Raw genomic sequence first — 19,180 nt, forward strand, 5'->3', positions numbered from 1 at the left:
GTTGAAAGATTTTTCTGCATCTATTGAGGTGATCATATGGTTTTTCTTCAATTTGTTAATATGGTGTATCACATTGATTGATTTGTGTATGTTGAAGAATCCTTGCACTCCTGGTGTAAACCCCACTTGATCATGGTGTATGATCCTTTTAATGTGCTGTTGGATTCTGTTTGCTAGTATTTTGTTGAGGATTTTTGCATCTATGTTCATCAGTGATACTGGCCTGTAGTTTTCTTTCTTTGTGACATCTTTGTCTGGTTTTGGTATCAGGGTGATGGTGGCCTTGTAGAATGACTTAGGGAATGTTCTTCCCTCTCCTATATTTTGGAAGTGTTTGAGAAGGATAGGTGTTAGCTCTTCTCTAAATATTTGATAGAATTCACCTGTGAAGCCATCTGGTCCTGGGCTTTTGTTTGTTGAAAGATATTTAATCACAGTTTCAATTTCAGAGTTGTGATTGGTCTGTTTATATTTTCTGTTTCTTCCTGGTTCTGTCTTGGAAGGTTGTGCTTTTTGAAGAATTTTTCCATTTCTTCCAGGTTGTCCATTTTATTGGCCTATAGTTGCTTGTAATAATCTCTCATGATCCTTTGTGTTTCTGCAGTGTCAGTTGTTACTTCTCCTTTTTCATTTCTAATTCTATTGATTTCAGTCTTCTCCCTTTTTTTCTTGATGAGTCTGGCTAATGGTTTATCAATTTTGTTTATCTTCTCAAAGAACCAGCTTTTACTTTTATTGATCTTTGTTATGGTTTCCTTCATTTCTTTTTCACTTATTTGTGATCTGATCTTTATGATTTCTTTCATTCTGCTAACTTTGGGGTTTTTTGGTTCTTCTTTCTCTAATTGCGTTAGGTGTAAGGTTAGGTTGTTGATTTGAGATGTTTCTTGTTTCTTACCGTAGGATTGTATTGCTATAAACTTCCTTCTTAGAACAGCTTTTGCTGCATCCCATAGGTTTTGGGTCATCGTGTTTTCATTGTCATTTGTTTATAGGTTTTTTTTTTCATGCGGTACACGGGCCTCTCACTGTTGTGGCCTCTCCCGTTGTGGAGCACAGGCTCCAGACGCACACGCTCAGCGGCCATGGCTTACGGGCCCAGCTGCTCCGCGGCATGTGGGATCTTCCCGGACCGGGGCACGAACCCGTGTCCACTGCATCGGCAGGCAGACTCTCAACCACTGTGCCACCAGGGAAGCCCTGGAAGCTTTTTTTTTTTTTTTTATTAAAGAACAATCTGTTGAATACTTCTTTTAAGTATACATTGATTTGTAAAACAAGACTTTTATTAAGGAAATTTTACTGTAATTGAAATTATCCTCCATATTATAAACTATAGCAGTCTGATCTCTTTAAATAGTTAGAAATCACTTTTATCAGTATTCCTATGAACTGTTTCTAGTTAACAGCACTTCTGACACCTAGTGTGGAGTTTTCTTTTCCACATCAAGCAATTCTCCAGTTCTCTCCACTGGGATACCAGGTAGATGTCCTAAAATTTAATTTAACTACCTGGATTTAGTACAGACCCCGTAGGTTAAGAACTCAGTCTCAGAAGACTACCCCTCACTTCAGGTGCTAATTGAAAGTAGTAGGTCCTGATGTTATCCACTCTTCTGTCCAACTTGGCTATAAATTAGGGGTTCTCAGGATCCCCTGCTCAGATTTGATAATTTGCTATAATGGCTCACAGAACTTAGGGAAACACTTTACTTGCTATTACTGGTTTATTATAAACGATGTTATAAAAGATAAACAGCCAGATGAAGAGCTTAATAGGGCAAGATCGGGAAGGGTCCTGGACACAGGAACTTCTGTCCCTGTGGAGTTTGGTGTGTACCACCCTTCTGGCACATGGATGTATTCACCAGCCTGGAAGCTCCCTGAACCCCATCGTTTATGGGGTTTTAATGGAGGTTCATTACATAGGCCCGCTTGACTTAATCACTGGCCACTGGTGATTGACTCAATCTCTAGCCCTCTAATCGCATGGTTGGTTTTTCCAGCTACCAGTCCCCACCCTGGAGCTTGCTAGGGGCCCATTAATAGTCACCTCATTAATATAAACTCAGGATGCTCAAAGGCGCTTATTATGTAGAAAAAATGTACTCCTTAACCCTGTGATTCAGGAAATTTCAAGTGTTTTAGGGTCTCTGTTCCAGGAACTGGGGACAAAGACCAAATATATATTTCTTATTATATAACAGTATCACAAATATGTTTTTTGCTAATAGATTTTTATGTCTAAAAATTTCATTTTGAAGATAATTTCCAGATATTTTTCTGTCAGATTATTGTTTTACTATGCATTAAAATGAAATTAATTAAAATGAAATTCTTGCTACCAAAGTTTATCATCTTTGTTGAGAGGTTTTAACTGTGTTTTCTTCTTATGGGAGCAACTTGGCAAATACTTCTGAAAATCATGTCAATTTGGGTTTTGGAAAGGGGAAGTAAGGGGAGAGTCTTTGCCTAGTTATTGAAGTTAGGAATACAATAATTTATATAGTTTGAAATTAATAATAGAAGGCTTTTTTTCTATTTCCTATAAGAATCTACTAAAATGAGTAGATTCCTGGTGCATTATAAGTGTTGTTAAATATATTTTTAATGTATAATTTCTGTTTTACAACTCACTTTTCTCACAGAGCTTGTCAAAACACAATAGAAGCAATATTGGAACCGAAGGTGGACCACCTCCTTTTGTGCCTTTTGGACAGGTAATGACTTTCATTTTGGCAGATGAATTTTAATCAGCAAAAAATGTTTTTCATTTGTATTCAAGCTGTGTTTAGTTTTGTGCTGAACTGTTCACTCAGAGGTCATAGGAGTTATATGGAAATATATTAACTACAGGAAATCAATAATTGTGTTTTTTTTTCTCGTTATTGTAATTAAAGTTTTTGTGTAGATTCTTTTCTCAAAAGCTGTTAACCCAGGGCTTCCCTGGTGGCGCAGTGGTTGAGAGTCCGCCTGCCGATGCAGGGGACACGGGTTCGTGCCCCGGTCCAAGAAGATGCCACATGCCGCGGAGCAGCTGGGCCCGTGAGCCATGGCGGCTGAGCCTGCGTGTCCAGAGCCTGTGCTCCACAACGGGAGAGGCCACAACATTGAGAGGCCCGCGTACCACAAAAAAAAAAAAAAAAAGCTGTTAACCCAAAGATTGAAACAGTTAAGAGACACACCTGAAATGCAGCTTAAAATTAATATCAGATGGTGGTGGGGCATTTTTTTTTGAGAGAGAAATGCAGAAGTAAGAAGACAAAAATATGCTATAATTTCTCACTTTGTTCATTAAAAACAAAAGAGGGAGAAAAAATAAAAGCATCAACAGAAAGATTGACAGGAGACAAAAGAGTGAGAACATGAGGCAGGGAAGGGCATCAATGCACTTTAGGAGAGCCTGCTGTCCCAGCTGCCCCTTCCGAGATTCTATTCTTCTGCCTTGATCCAAATGCCCATCTCAGTCAGGTACTTAATTTTATTTCCAGTTGGTATTTTCATTTTCAACTACAGCAGCCCTGATTCTTCTCTCACATAAGCTAAAGGTTTTCCTTCTGTTTCCTAACTTTCAACCCCCTTGCTGCAAAATGTTACCCTGAGGTACCTCCTCAGCTGACCAATATCGTGTGTCTTCCTGGTTGTGCTAAGCCTCAAATTGCCTTTAAAACAATCTCCTCCAGCTTGTCCCTGCTTTATAACTGAAGAATCTGAGAATAATCCCTGTGGCTGCTTGCTCTTTGCCACGTGATACCACTAAAATTTAGCTCTTGGTAATCTGCCTTGCATTTGTGCTTTATTTTCCTTCAAGAGTGCTGGCTCAAAGTGAAGATGAGTTGGGGACACAACAGCTAGGAAACAGACCTATATCTCAATAACAATTAAAAAAATTTTGGTATGAAAAACAGATACCTAGTTGATCAGAAAATAAGTGGGCAGGATCAATTGACTGGCATCCTCTTCAAACCCCTTTTTGGAGGGTCTACTCAAAATTAAATAAGACATTCTTGCATCGTGGCTATTTTGAAAGTATTTAAAACATATGTCATTTTTTATTGTGCTTTGGAACATGGGACAGTCAAGATAAAAGGAGGCATGATCTGTGCTGATGATATTCTTATTTCTATCAGTGAAAAACCCCAAGAATGAAAACAGAGTGTAAACATTTTAATAATTTATATTTGAAAATAACAAATGCTGTGTTTGTAAGAATTTTCTTTCCCCTTAAACATTTTGGTGATAATATTTCTTTCAAAAATTGCTCACAGAGACTTATGATTTAATTATTTTCAAGAATTTGAAGTGTGTTTATAGCTTTTTTTTTGTATTAGGAAGTATATTAAAAGTTATAGCTTAAATAATATTATTTGTTTATGAAGTCCATTGTGAAAATCTGTTATTCAGCATCTTAGCCTTGAACATGGGTTAAAGACAGAATATGCTTGGCTGTGTGTTAGAGTCAGCTGTTTTATATTTATATTATTGAAAATCAAAAATCTGTATATTTGTATAACACATTTATTTGAGAGCATATTTTTATTCCTTTTTAAAATTATCAAGTTGAAAAAGGTTCATTTTATAGGATTTTTGCTGTTAGAATTAGAAGAGAGAACAGAATTCAGGACTTATTTTTAGACAATGATGGCTTTCTTAATTTGTCTTAAGAGACTAAAAACCTAAAACTTTGCAGCCTGATTAGGGGGAGGGAGTATGTTTTTAGCTTTCGGCTTATAAGATGAGAGACACCTTTCTATATGTTAAAATAACTGTAAACCCTCATGGATATTGTGGCATAATGTGGACATCAAGGGCTTAATAAAAAACTGAATTTACTTCTTGTGCAATAGTCTAGACTGTTTGAAATTCTAAATTATTTTAAGTCATTATCCTAAAATGAAACTTAGATCTTTTGGTTTGATGTATGTTTTAAATATTGGGTTAGCCAACATGTTCACTCATAAGATGTTACAGAAAATCCTGAACGAACTTTTTGGCCAACCCAATATGTGCCCTGTTTTAGATTGCCTACATTTAGTGTAGCTTTCATTTACCAGTTACAATTACTTAAAAGTTACTTCAATTAGCTTTCTACCTTTATTTTTAAATCTATGGGAATAATTGTATTTTTATGGGCTCTTAGCTGTTGTGATACAAATATTTCTTTTGAAGACATTACTTACTTATGAAAAACTTGCATCTCTTTTGGAACTACTGAAACAATTTATTTTTATTTATTATTGCCAGAAGTGTGTATCTCATGTCCAAGTGGATAGCAGAGAACTTGATCGAAGAAAGACATTACAAGTTACATTGCCTGTCAAACCTCCAAATGATAATGATGAATTTGAAAAGCAAAGGACTGCTGCTATTGCAGAAGTTGCAAAGAGCAAAGAAGTAAGAAACTAAATCATTATGAATTTGTCTTATTCCTTGCCATTATGTTCTATTTAGATTACTCACAATCATTATTGTCTTTTCACATAAAGTAACTAATTGAACAAACTTTTGACATTCTTTTTCTATATTCCATCAGTAGAAAATGCCCTGGTGCCTTTTGGAGTCTTATGGGTTACACATTTTACTCATAAACATTCCTTTTCCAATCGCCTTAACAATTCCATTAAGTTACCTTTGCTAGCAAACCACTCTTCTTTTCTCCCACTTTCTTTTCTTCTTAACAGTATACAAATGAACACAACTTTTTTTTTTTTTTTTTTTTTTTTTTAATGGCAGAGGGTTTCCCATTATTAGTTGGGATAGATGATACTTTTTGAGGATAATTTTCCCCTATAATAGAAATTTTTGAGGAATTCAGGTAAACATTAGAGGGTAAATCAATGGCTCAGGATTAACATTTTTAACATTCTTAAATCTAATGTATAGTAAAAAATAATTTTTATCTTTGGATTATATGTGCATTTATACATACCCTGCTTTATCAAAAGGTTTTCTTTTCATTATTTGTAATTGCTTGCTTATTTGAAATAGGTGTTTTCTGTAGTTATTTATTGATTTTTAGATTTTGACAAGAAATTTTAGTTCATGAATTGGTTGCTTAGATAGATTTTTCTTAACCAGTGGTATTGAAATAGGTTTCTTTATTCAGAACCAGTAATAAATCTTAGCTAACAGCTGTTTTCCTATTTAAATTCAAATTTTAAGTAGGAGACTTCTTGAATTTTGGTAGTTCTTCCTGCAGTGTCTTTCTGTCCTGTTTATGTAGGGGACAAGAGCACAAATTCTGGAATCAGACAGACAGGAAACATATCCTGCTGACAACCTTGGATAGGTTACTTAAGTTTTGTACCATATTTACTTTATCTATGAAACTGTGAGAATTAAAATTGCTAATCTTTAAAACATTTAGAATACTACTTGGCACAGATCATGATATAGTTACTGAACTCCAGTTCGGCATCTTGTCACTCAAGAATCCAATGCTGAGAGTGTTGGGTTAAATGAAAGATAGCTTTATTGAGGAAGCCGGGAATCCTGGGGAGAAGGTAGATGTATGTTCCAAAAAACCAACTCCCAACTCGCCAGTTTTGCTTGGAGATTATATAGGGGAAAGAAGAAAGGGCTACATGCTCATGGGGAGGGGGCTGTCTTCCATTTTCAGGACGTTTTTCTTGATCACACGATTCCAAGTAGCTAGCAAGTCTCACTTGTGGTTGGAACATTAAGTCATAAATCTTTGATTAGCTGTTCCTGGAGAATAAGGAACAAGGGTGAGGCCTATAGAATAACTAATCTTCAGTCTCGATATACATCAACAGCTTTCTTCATCCAACAAGCTAAGCTAAGTTAATGGTAAACTAGGGTAGAAGTCAGGCATAGTAAGCATAAGATCACAGCCATATCCTAAATAAGAAATAGAGTTGGAATAATGCTGAGAAGCTGAGAGCCCCTAATTATAGTCTCACTGCCTCAGTTAAAATAGTCCTTTGCTAAAAGCCTTCAGTAAATGTGACTATTGCTATTCCTCAATGTTTTCTCTATTCTAAGACATTTAAAAATCATTTTTAATATTTCTGAAATTAATTCATTTTGCACAGTTTACATAAAATGCATTTCTTCTTTCCCAAAAAGCTGTTAAAATTATGGAGTTTCAGAAAAGGATATTGGGAGTATATCAATTTCTTAATGATTATAGGAAAGTTGTTCTTTTGATTTACATTTTTCTCAGACAAACTTTCTTTCCAAAATCTTGTTTGATGTCTATTTTCTGGAAGATGGGAATCAGACAAGTTAGGAAATTACTGAAGTAATCCAGGGGGAGAAAAGTTTTTGGTAGCAATGGCAGCTGTGTAGGCGGTACAAAGTGTTCAGATTCTGGTATTTTGAAAATACAGCCATCAGAGTTTTTGAGAGATTAAAGATGGAGCTTGAGAGAAAAAGAGGTGTTATGAATGACTTCAAGGGTTTTGGCCTGAAAAATTGGCTGGTTAGAGTTGCTTACTTTGTACTGGAGAAGACCAGGGTGGAACAGGGTGTTATTAATATAATTAGTATATTAATACTGAGGTACCTCTTAGGCATCCATGTGGTAATGTTTAATAGGCAGTAATACAGAGAAGAGTGTAGCTGAAAGGTGAGTTTTGGATTGGATGTATGCATTTGAAAGTGGTAGGCATATGGATTATATTTAAAATCATGAGGTCAAATGAGATCACCAAGGGAATGAGAGCTGAAGGGAAGAGAAAAGGAGAAGGAATGAACCCTGTAGCATTTCAACCTTACCAGTTGAATGAAAGCAGCCAAGGTGTGACCAGTAAGACAGGATCAAAACAAGAGAATACAGAAATTATTTCATGGAGGATGATGTATTGAATTTATCAAAGACTGTTGAAAAGTCATGTAAGATGTGACCTGAGAATTAATGTAGAGTTAGAGGAGTCATTCATTCTCTCCACATTCCTTTATCATTCATGTAGATGCTGGTAAGATAAAGTATAAGTGTGCAGATATCAGTGGGTGGGTTGATGTGGTAAAAATCTGTGTAAGTTCTTTAGTGATTATTTCCATTTTTTCAGTGAGGAAGTAAGCATGGTCAAACAGGCACAATGAGGGAGAAGATGTTTGAGATTTGAGGAGTGAGGAGAACATGTAAAATAGTGGTTTTTATTATTTGTATTATTTGTCTACTTTCTTAGATTCTAGAATCCTATTACTGGATCATGAACATAATGTAACAGATTCCTAGATAGGTTTGGTGCCTTGCTAAAGAAGATTGGGAGGGTGAATGGGCTAAGAAAATGTAGTAAGATTGCAAGACAGCATTAAGGCCCACTTGGGGTTTATGATGGTGATGATGTCACAGATGCCTAATTCACATAATATGGACGGGGTGGTGTGGCTCATACACGACAACATCAGTTACCTTATGGGTAATGTTTAAGTTGTGATGTTTCTAGATATTTGTATGTTTAGTGGGTAACAACTGTTTTAAAGCAGTGAAAAGCAATTCTGAAAATGCTATTTATCCTATTCCTTAATCCATAAAATGGAAAGAAAATAATAAGGAAATGCCTCCAGAAGATGGGACTATTTCACTGGCACCAAAATAAAAAGCACTTTTGGAGTTACATAATTTAAATTCCAGAAATATATTTAATTTGGAACAGGTCAGGATCCAGACTTTTCAGGTAACTATGTTCTAATATATTAAGCAAAACAGTAATATTGCCATCTGTTACGAGTGTTTACTATGTGCCAGTTATTGAACTCATCACTTCATGTTGATGATGTCACTTAATCCTCACAACATCCCAGTGAGGTAGGTGTTTTGGGGCCGTCCAGCGGCTTGTGGGATCTTAGTTCCCTGACCAGGGATCGAACCCCTGCCCCCTGCAGTGGAAGCGTGGAGTCCTAACCACTGTACCACGAGGGAATTCTCTCGTCCCTATTTTAAAGATGAGAAACCCGAGGTTCACGGAGGGTAGAAGTTAAGTGACTTGCCTGAGGGCGGGAACTAGGAAGTGGCTCAGTACAGATTTAGTCCCAGCCTTGTGTAGCTCTTAAGCCTGTATTCTTACCTGTACTACATTGTCTCCCAATCTAATAAACTTTGTATCACATTAATATAAACTCACATTTTTCCTTGTGGTTATGTAAGCAATGACTATCAAGACATTCCAAAGCTATTTTTTTTCTTTTTTTGCTGGAATTGCAGAAACCAAAAACTGAATGAATCCAGTAATGGGTCTTTGGTCTTTGAAGATGTAGTTTTAATTTTGATTTGAATTAAACTTAAATATTGTGGTGTATCAACTACCTAATAGAGGTATTTAATATGTTGTCCATTGATGCTTATCTCACATCATTTTTCTATTTTTCAGATTCTATTTCTTTACATTTTCATCTGATTCAAAATAATTTCCCAGTCTTATATAAATGTATATCTAGGATGTTTTCTTATTGTAATCATTTTAAGATACATTAAAAAATATTGATAATTATATCTAATAAAAATCAAGTCTTGGCTTCTGCTTTTATTAGCTCTTAGAAAACTATAGAGATATTATATAACCAGATATTTAATTTAATATTGTACAAATAACTGCGGAATGCTTTTCAGTCATGAATTTGTATCTTTCCTAACCGATGTTTTTTATGTTCTAGTCTTTCCACTGTAGTTTTGACAAAACAAAAATGAGATCAAATTCAAATTTGATTACACATATAATTATTCAAATAAGTCAGACAAAATAAGAAATATGGACTTTAAAGCTTTTATACATAGTTGGTAAGATACAGCATATGTGGTAATTAATGTAAATAATAAATTAGTAATGAGACTTTTAATCCCATGTTAAAATTTGTATTATTTTTCTACTTTCTTAGGTTCTAGAATCCTGAGCATAGAATCCTGAACATAATGTAACAGATTCCTAGATAGGTTAGGTGCCTTGCTGAAGAAAGCCTTGCCATGTAGCTGGATTTGTCTCATGATATCAGTCAAGTATTTTACCCTAGAATAATTTTTGACACCTAATCTCCATAATACTTGTATATTTTCTTTTCTTTTATATTGTTGTCTACTTAAGTTTATTCTGATGATTTGCCTTGGAGATTTAAAGATTATAATCATGTAATTTTTTTAATTGCCTCCCCTGGACTTGTGAGATTATGACTAGTAGATATTTAGAAAGAATTAGTTAACATTTCATTTTTTTCCTGTAAAACATAATTAAGAAACTTAACTACTTCAGATTTTAGTCATAGCTTAGCCTTTAGAGCTTTTTTAAAATGTTATCTATTTACATTTCTTTTATCTTTCTGTTATCTGAAGACCAAGACATTTGGAGGAGGTGGTGGTGGTGCTAGAAGTAATCTCAACATGAGTGCTGCTGGCAACCGAAATAGGGAGATTTTACAGAAAGAAAAGTCAAACAAATCAGAGGGAAAACATGAAGGTGTCTACAGAGAACTGGTAAGGCTGAAGAACCAACCACAAAGTTTAATAGCCTTTTTTTCTTTAATAGCCTTGGATTTTTTAATTCTTTCTCAGAACCACCACTGGCTTTTTGCGTATATTATAAATAGGTGTCACAACTCTAAGAAGGCTTTCATTAAGGAGTCCAGTTAATAATTTCCAGTTATTCCATGGAAAATTTGGATTGGTTGAAAAATAATTAACTTAAGTAAAATTTACGTTTTACTTAACTTTCTAATGTCTGAATGATGTCTTTTAGAATGGATTGATAAAAAGTCATCAAATTAAACAGAGAACGCTCAATGGAAATTATATTCTAAAAGATGATGCCTCAGAACCATACAGTTATGGGCCATTCCCTACCTTCCCCACATCTTTTCTCAAATTTTGTCTAAAGTGATTTTGTTTTGTTGTGTTCTTTGGGAAAAATATATTGAAATGGAAAATGTATATTATAGACTCAATTGCAAAATATTCCTGGATTTTTGAGATAATGGGAGGAGTCAGAGATATTTCTGGTATGCTACAGTGTCCTCAGATATAAGGGAACTGACAGGAATTCATTTTCCTCTGCCTTTAAAGGTTAAATGACTTGGGGTGATTTTGTCTGTAGAGTGCTAAGACTAACTTAACTAATGGGGTTTCATCATCCCATATAACAAGAAATTTGGAGATAGATGGTTACAAAGATTGGTAAATTCAGCAGTATAACAGTGTTGGAGCTCTGGTGAGCATCTCTCTAGTTTCTTGGTTTTCTTCTCTGGGTTACAGGATTCTCTGTGTGTTAAATCTTCATGCAAAAAGTTCAAAGGCAAGAAGGAAAGGGGACATTTATCTGGGTGTGGATCTGTTTTATCAGATAAAAAAATAATTTTGGAAATCTCCAGTAAATTCCATCTATGGTTCATTGACTAGAACTAGGTCACATGCCCACTCCTAAATCAATCACTAGCCAAGGAGAATAGGTTTATAACAGAGCCAGACTATCTTTTCCTTGAATACATGATCATCTCTTTCTTTAAAAAAAAAAGTCAGTTTTCAGGTTTGAGTGGATACAGCAAGTTGAAACCTACACAGTCTCTAACTCAAGAAGCTCTTAAACTTGAGTGAATTGAGAACCCTCATCTGGGGATGTCTTGCCATAGAACACCAAAGACCAGCAGTTTGGGATTGTTGTGAGGAGTAAAAACATATGAAGGGAGTGATATCACAAAGATGGCAGAATGGAAAGCTCCAGAAATTGGGCTGTCCACCAAAAAAACTCTTAAGCTGACAAACATTGTCTGAAGCAACTATTTTACAACTCTGGAGTCAAATCAAACTCTTGCAGCATACAGATGGTGATTAATGAAGAAAGAGGCTGGTCACTGGCTGACCAGGGAGATAATGGAACAAAGCCTCCAGTGATCACATATCACAAGGAATAAAATCCTTACAAAAGAAAATCTGGAAAAGTTGCTAAACAAACTTACAGCTGCAGTCTTCATTAAGTAACAACAGCAGTCCCTGAGGAGGAGGGAGAATCTGATTTCCAAAATTACCATCAATACAGTATTCAGAATTTTCAGTTCTCAACAGAAAATTACAAAGCATACCATAAAACAGGAAAGTATGATCCACTCACAGGAAAAAAAAGAAAGTGAAAGGAACTATCCCTGAAGAAGCTCAGGCATTGGGATTACTAAACAAGAACTTAAATTAACTGTCTTAGAAATGCTCAGAGGTGTGAAGGAACCATTGACAAAGAGCTAAAAGCAATCAGGAGAACAATATATGAACAAGTAGGGAATATCAATAAAGATAAATTTTAAAAATAAACAAAATAGAAATTCTGGAACTGGAAAGTACAGTAGTGGAAATAAAAAATTTCATTAGTCAGGTTCAACATCAGACTAGAGCAGGCAGAAGAAAGAATCAGTGAACTTTAATATAGGGCAATTGAAATTAACCCAGTCTAAGATGCAAAAAGAGAAAAAAATGAAGAAAAATAGAGCCTAAGGGACCTATGAGGTACCATCAAATATACCAACATACACATTATGTTGTGTATGTTCTCTTCCCAATAGAAGAGAAAAAGGGACAGAAAAAATATTTGAAGAACTAATGCCCCCAAACTCCCAAATTTGATGAAATCTACAAATCTAAGAAGCTTAGTGAACTCCAATAGGATAAACTCAGAGACACACCAAGACACATAATCAAGTTGTTGGAAGGTACAGACAGGAAATCTTGAAAGCAGTGAGAGAGAAGCAACTCATCAAATACAAGGGATCCTCAATAAATAAATGGCCAATTTTTCATCAGAAAGTATGGAGGCAAGGAAGCAGTGGGGTGATATATTGAAAGTACGGAAAGAAAAAAAACTTCACCTGTAATTCTGTATTCAGAAAAACTGTCATTTAAGAATGAAGGAGACTATCAAAAGGACAGTTTGAAATTTTAATGACCAGGAACCCTGTTCTTTTGCATGTTGCATGGTATTCAGCTCTTTATTTTCAACAATTGAAAGAGGACTTGATTAGGATGTCAGTTGACAGGTTCTTAAAATAATTTTTGATAATAGGTGGTATAATAGGTTGAATTGTGTCCCATCCATCACCCCCATGCTACCCCCCTGCCAAATAAGATAGTTTGATGTCTTGACCACCAGTACCTTAAAATGTGACTGACTCTCTTTGGAAACAGGATCTTTGCAGAGATACCAAATTAAAAAGAGGTCATTAGGTTGGGCCCTAAGCCAATATGACCCTAGTTTAATCTCCTTATAAAGAGGGGAAATTTAGACACAGAGATAGACACTTACAGAGGGAAGTTGACCTGAAGACACACAGTGAGAAGATGGCTGTGTGACTGGAGTGATACATCTATAAGCTAAGGAATGCCCAGGATTGCCAGCAAAGAACAGAAACTAGAAGAAGCAGGGAAGGTTCTTCCCTAAATCTGTCAGAGAGAGCATGGCCCTGCCAACAGCACTGAATGAGAGTTAACTGGTTAACTGCAAATCAGGTTAACAAGAAAGGTACAATAAGTTATACCAAGGTTGGATATTAATTGATTCTTGAGTGTGTTTGGTTAAATTCTATGTATGGGATAATATTCTTAATTAGATATTTACTTGGGAGATAATTGGGAGAGGGAAAGGCTTTGGAAGGATTTTTTTTTACATTTAGATAAGTTTTTGAATAAGAAGGATGAATTATAGTTTTAATGTCTAATCCTTTTTACATTTACTTTAGTATATCTACAGCAGGGATGTAAATTTTCTCTTATGTGTCAGCTCTGATCTGTTGATCGTTGCTACTATATTTAGAAAGGATTTTGTCTTTGGAAGTCACAAAATCAGGGTTTGAAAAAAAGTCAGGGTTTTAAAAACAGGATTTTTTAAAAAGTGCTGTGCTTTTAACAACGTCTACATGGGTATCAGAGTAGCTGTCTGCACCATGCATGCCATGTGTAATGCTATCTTAAAGCCTATCCATCTTAACTCTTAAATGTATAAAAGTTAGTTATGTATTCCTCAGCTGGTTATGATTCAGTAATTTCTTCATGGGATATGTTTATGTTACTTAAACAGTTCTTTAATTCTACTCAGGTCTAGATTTTTCAAGATTTGGGGTTCTGACATTTGTAAAGTAGATTTTTTACTTGGGGTACAGGCTGTCAAAGCTTCATAGATAGTATTGCTAATAAATATAGAGCAGAGTACTGAAACAATAGAGAGTAGAAAAAAAACCAAGCTACTGAGATGGTACCATTTTGTTAGCTTCTTTTTATACTTTGTATTTTTGGAGAGGTGCTATATAAATTGCACTTCCTTAGGACAGAGAAGTATCAACGATGAAAATTTTTCATTAGGTAGTTTTCACTGCCTGTATTATTTTCAAAAGCCTTATTCTGACATATAAAATTTCTTTTTTGTTTGTTTTGCGTTTGTAATGATACAGAGAAAGTACTCAAGGCACAACCCTGCATATCACAGATCCTTCCTTGACTATTGGTATGAAAAAACAGCAAGTGATGTATTAATATCACATTTTGTCCATAAACATCAGATGTAATTTTTAGTTAAAAAACAGCATGTAGTTAAAAACTTATACCTTGCTTGTTTATTGGCTATCAGCATAACTTTTCTCTTCGTTCTTTACAGGTTGATGAGAAGGCTCTGAGGCACATAACAGAAATGGGCTTTAGTAAAGAAGCATCAAGGCAAGCTCTCATGGATAATGGCAACAACTTAGAAGCAGCACTGAATGTACTTCTTAACAGCAATAAACAGAAACCTGTTACGGGTCCACCTCTGAGAGGTATAATTCATTAAGCAATGTGCCAGACAGTATTATTTGATTTTCAGAGAAATATATGTTGTCGACAAAGACTGGGTTTTGTTGCTGTGAAGGCTATAACTTCATTTACCATTATGGTAAGTGGAAGGAGCAGCAGTTTGGGAACCACAGTCTTATGTAGGTTATTCTTAGTCTCATTGTCTTCATCTTTATATAAAGTAGGTCTAATACCTTATTTAACAAGGCCATGAATAATACAGAAAATATGAAGTAACTAGCTCTATTAAGTATTTCTAGAACTAGGCCATTTGTATAAATGACTAGTCTATAAACTTTTAATAATTAACAGGAACATGACTTTTATTTAATGTTATTTTAAAATTATTGTATGGTCAAATGTATTATGTGATTTTTCAAGTCCCAGTCCTATATTCTTTTAAAAAAATAAGTGGTTGCTATACAGCAGAGATTGGCACAACATTGTAAATCAACTATACTTCAATTAAAAAAAAAATAAGTGGTTAAAGAAAAATCATATAAAAATGATTTATTTTCCTTAGAAGATAATTTACATGAACAAATTCAAATTTCCAGATAGATCATTTACAGGATTAAAGGTGCTACTTAATATAGTCATTTAAAAACATTTTTGTTTTAATGGATGTAGAATATACAGAAAAATATGAAAAGATATATATAAAGTTCTACTTAAGATGTCTGCTGATTATATTTTAGTGTATATTCTTCTTTTGTTTTTGCATGTATAATGTATATGTCTTGCTTTACTTCTTAAGGTAAAGGAAAAGGCAGGGGGCGAATAAGATCTGAAGATGAAGAGGAACTGGGAAATGCAAGGCCATCAGCACCAAGCACATTATTTGACTTCTTGGAATCTAAAATGGGAACTTTGAGTGTGGAAGGTAAGCCAGCTTAAAGTAGATTTCTTTTTTATTATTTATTTATTTATTTATTTATTTATTTATTTATTTATTTTTGGCTGCGTTGGGTCTTCGTTGCTGCGTGCGGGCTTTCTCTAGTTGTGGCGAGCGGGGGCTACTCTTTGTTGTGGTGCGTGGGCTTCTCATTGCGGTGGCTTCTCTTGTTGCGGAGCATGGCCTCTAGGCGCATGGGCTTCAGTAGTTGTGGCATGCAGGCTCAGTAGTTGTGGCTCGCGGGCTCTAGAGCGCAGGCTCAGTAGTTGTAGCATACGGGCTTAGTTGCTTCGTGGCATGTCGGATCTTCCTGGACCAGGGCTCAAACCTATGTCCCCTGCATTGGCAGGCAGATTCTTAACCACTGCACCACGAGGGAAGTCCCTAAAGTAGATTTCTTTTTGAAACACCAAACTTTATTTGGAATTGTACAAAAAAGGTATAATATACTGACAGTGTGAATGTCTACTCTTGGGTATTTACAAATTTATTTAATTACAAATTTCCTGTTTGACAAAAGTACAGAAGAAAGTTTTAATTGTTGCATTCTGAAAATATTAAAGCTTATTTTGCCCTCTAACTGTACGATGGGCAATATCACCAAACTCTTTCCCTCAGTTTACTAGATGACAGATTTAGCTATGAAAGCATATTGTTATGTTGGAGAAATTACTATATAACTTTATATAACTTTTTTGATTGTGAAATTGGTCTCTTTTTTCTCTACATATTACACGTTGTATGAAAATATGTGGTTATGGTTAGGGTTAAATGAGCACAGTGAGTGAGTATGCTCCCACATTGTGATATATTTCTTAGTATGATATATTTTAGTGATTAACATAATACTGAAAGAGATATAATCATGTTAAATGTTTATTTTTTAATTGAAGTATGGAATATGATAAATATTTTCTAGAATTGTAAGATTTTAATATATGATTCCAAAAAGTTAGGGAAATATTCTTTTAGATTTAGTTTTCTCTTTCAGATATATTTCAAATTAAATTTAAGCTCAGAGATAAAACACTTTTATAACAAATTTGAAGTTTACAGATTTCATGAAAATGGAATCTTTTGTTAGATGACAAAGAAAAGATAATGCATTGTTTGAAAAACAAATGTTGGGTGTAGAATGTAGATGAGATTTGTAAGTAGACACATGTAAGAGCAATATTTTCTTACTTTTAAAGTATGATGAGGGCTTCCCTGGTGGCACGGTGGTTGAGAGTCCGCCTGCCAATGCAGGGGACACGGGTTCGTGCCCCGGTCCGGGAAGATCCCACATGCCGCAGAGCGGCTACCGTGAGCCATGGCCGCTGAGCCTGCGCATCCGGAGCCTGTGCTCCGCAACGGGAGAGGCCACAACAGTGAGAGGCCCGTGTACCGCAAAAAAAAAAAAAAAAGTATGATGAATTCATTTCCTGTTGCTGTTTCACAAATTACCAAAAGGTCAGTGGCTTAAAACAATGCAAGTATACTATCTCATAGTTTCTGTGGTTCAGGAGTCAAAACACAGCTTACTTGAGATCTCTGATCAATGTTTCACATACTAAAATCAAGATTTCAGCTGGGGCTGTGATCTTGCCTCAGGCTTAAGGTCCTCTTACAAGTTAACTGGTTGTTAGCAATATTCACTTCCTTGTGGATGTAGGACTGACATTCTTGCTTTCTTGTTTGATGTTTCCTGGGGAGTGCCTTCAGCTCCTAGAAGCCCTCAGGTCCTTGCCACGTGACCTCCTCCCTAGGCAGTTCACATGTTTGCTTCTGCAAGGTTAGCAGGAGAATCTCTACTGCTTCTTAAAATCTGACTTCTAGATATTTTTGTCCCAACCTTCCTTTATACTATCCCAATCAGAGCTCCTTTGATTTCCTTTTATCCTTCTGTCTCCCTACATTTGCTTTTGACTCCTAGAGTCTCTACTAAATCCTAATGAAGTTGAGCCCAAGAATAGTAATCTACGGTGACCTGTGTGTCTATCAGCTTTCAGTTCTCACAGAACACATCCTATACCAACAAAATGTAGTATACTAGCATTCCACTTGGGAAAAGGTATTAAAGTTAATTAAGATACATGACATGAATAATACACTGAAATCCAAACATCAGTGTTAGAGAGATTTACTTCTGAGGGAACAGAAATTTATAAACACATTTGTTAATATTGGATATTGTTTTAGTAGACTGTTTTGTATTTACATTATTGTTCTTAATATGGTACAGAGTCAGCTAGAATATGAGAAAGATACAGGCATTATAATAGTATTTCACACCCTAGATTTTCACAAGGAATATAACCTGTAACCTTCATAAATCCCCAAATTAAAAAATTAGGTATTTCTAATGTTTGTAGAGGCTCTTAAATTTTATCCAAATTCACATGTTCCTTTGATCATCCTAACCCCAGAAATTACCCTCTCCAACTTACATTAGAGTTTTCTGTCCTACTTGATAACCACTGTTCTCAGAGAAGCAAATTTCTGTTCTTTCCTAGAAGTACTGTGTGGGGAGGCCAGCTAACCAAGATGGGAAATAGGCAGAGGCTTCTTAGAGTAGGTGGCATTTAGACAGGTCAAAGGAGGAGTGTTGGGGGAAGGGCGGTCCAGATATAGGGAACTCTGCATGTCCAGGCTTGGAGGCAGCAGAACGCCAGTTCCTATGCCTGGGAGGTTATGGGAGAGGTAGAGGTATAAGGCCAGATGTAAAAGGCCAGATGTAAAATCAAGAGGATTTTGTCCTAAGGAGTTTTTACTGTATCCAAATGACAGTGTAAAGCCATGAAAGGGTTTGTGGCATGACAGTAACAAAGTTTGGTGCTTTTAGAAAAAAAATTTGTCCATTGGCAAGGTGGAAAATGGGATTGAGACTGAAGTGAGGCTACAACTGTATGTGTTGTAATAAATTGTTCATTCTATATATGCAGTATTTTATGTAGTATTTATTTGTACCTGGTCTATGGTAAGCAGCAGGGGTACAAAATTTAATAAAATACCTCATTCAGAAAATTCATCGAAATAGATGGATTTTGTAGCTCTTGCCTCAAAGAAGCTTACTGTTAGTTTGTGAGACAGAAGAAACCACAAACTTAAAAGGTCATAGGAATGCTTATTAAAAAGAATATTATTATTTACTTTGTGTAAACCTTTTTATCATTTACTTAGTGTAAGCAACACTAAACAAAATATAAAGACTTAGCAGAGGTATTTTGACAATAGTCAAATCTGATCTGACGTTTTTGTAATCTGTAATAATATTACATTCTTTATTTCAAAGTTTTATTGCCAAAATAAGGCTAACTAGTTGTTTTGAATGGCTAAGAAATCCTTTAAACAGGCAGCCTTGAAAATACTGCTTGGTTTGCAGTATTTCATTGTTTTAAATGTTTGAGCAGAGAAACTTATCCTTTCAGTAATAGCTCTTCTCACCCTAAACTCTTTCTTTCATGATGCTGACATCGCATCAGAGGAGATTAATGATAACAAACATGAGCACAAGCAGCGGGACAATAAATTGATACATATATGGACTG

General features: G+C 35.4%; 1 protein-coding gene across 1 annotated transcript in view; it reads left to right on the plus strand.

Annotated features, from left to right (window-relative positions):
* The window catches only part of TDRD3 (tudor domain containing 3), a 200,885-nt gene that overhangs the window by 122,789 nt on the left and 58,916 nt on the right, over positions 1–19,180 (plus strand). The window contains exons 6-10 of the mRNA XM_059995586.1: positions 2,649–2,720; positions 5,245–5,394; positions 10,292–10,432; positions 14,583–14,739; positions 15,513–15,638. Of these exons, the coding sequence (XP_059851569.1) occupies positions 2,649–2,720; positions 5,245–5,394; positions 10,292–10,432; positions 14,583–14,739; positions 15,513–15,638 (646 nt within the window). The remainder of the gene's footprint in view (positions 1–2,648; positions 2,721–5,244; positions 5,395–10,291; positions 10,433–14,582; positions 14,740–15,512; positions 15,639–19,180) is intronic.

The sequence above is a fragment of the Delphinus delphis genome, chromosome 18 (assembly GCF_949987515.2).
Source record: "Delphinus delphis chromosome 18, mDelDel1.2, whole genome shotgun sequence".
NCBI classification, from domain to species: Eukaryota; Metazoa; Chordata; class Mammalia; order Artiodactyla; family Delphinidae; genus Delphinus; species Delphinus delphis.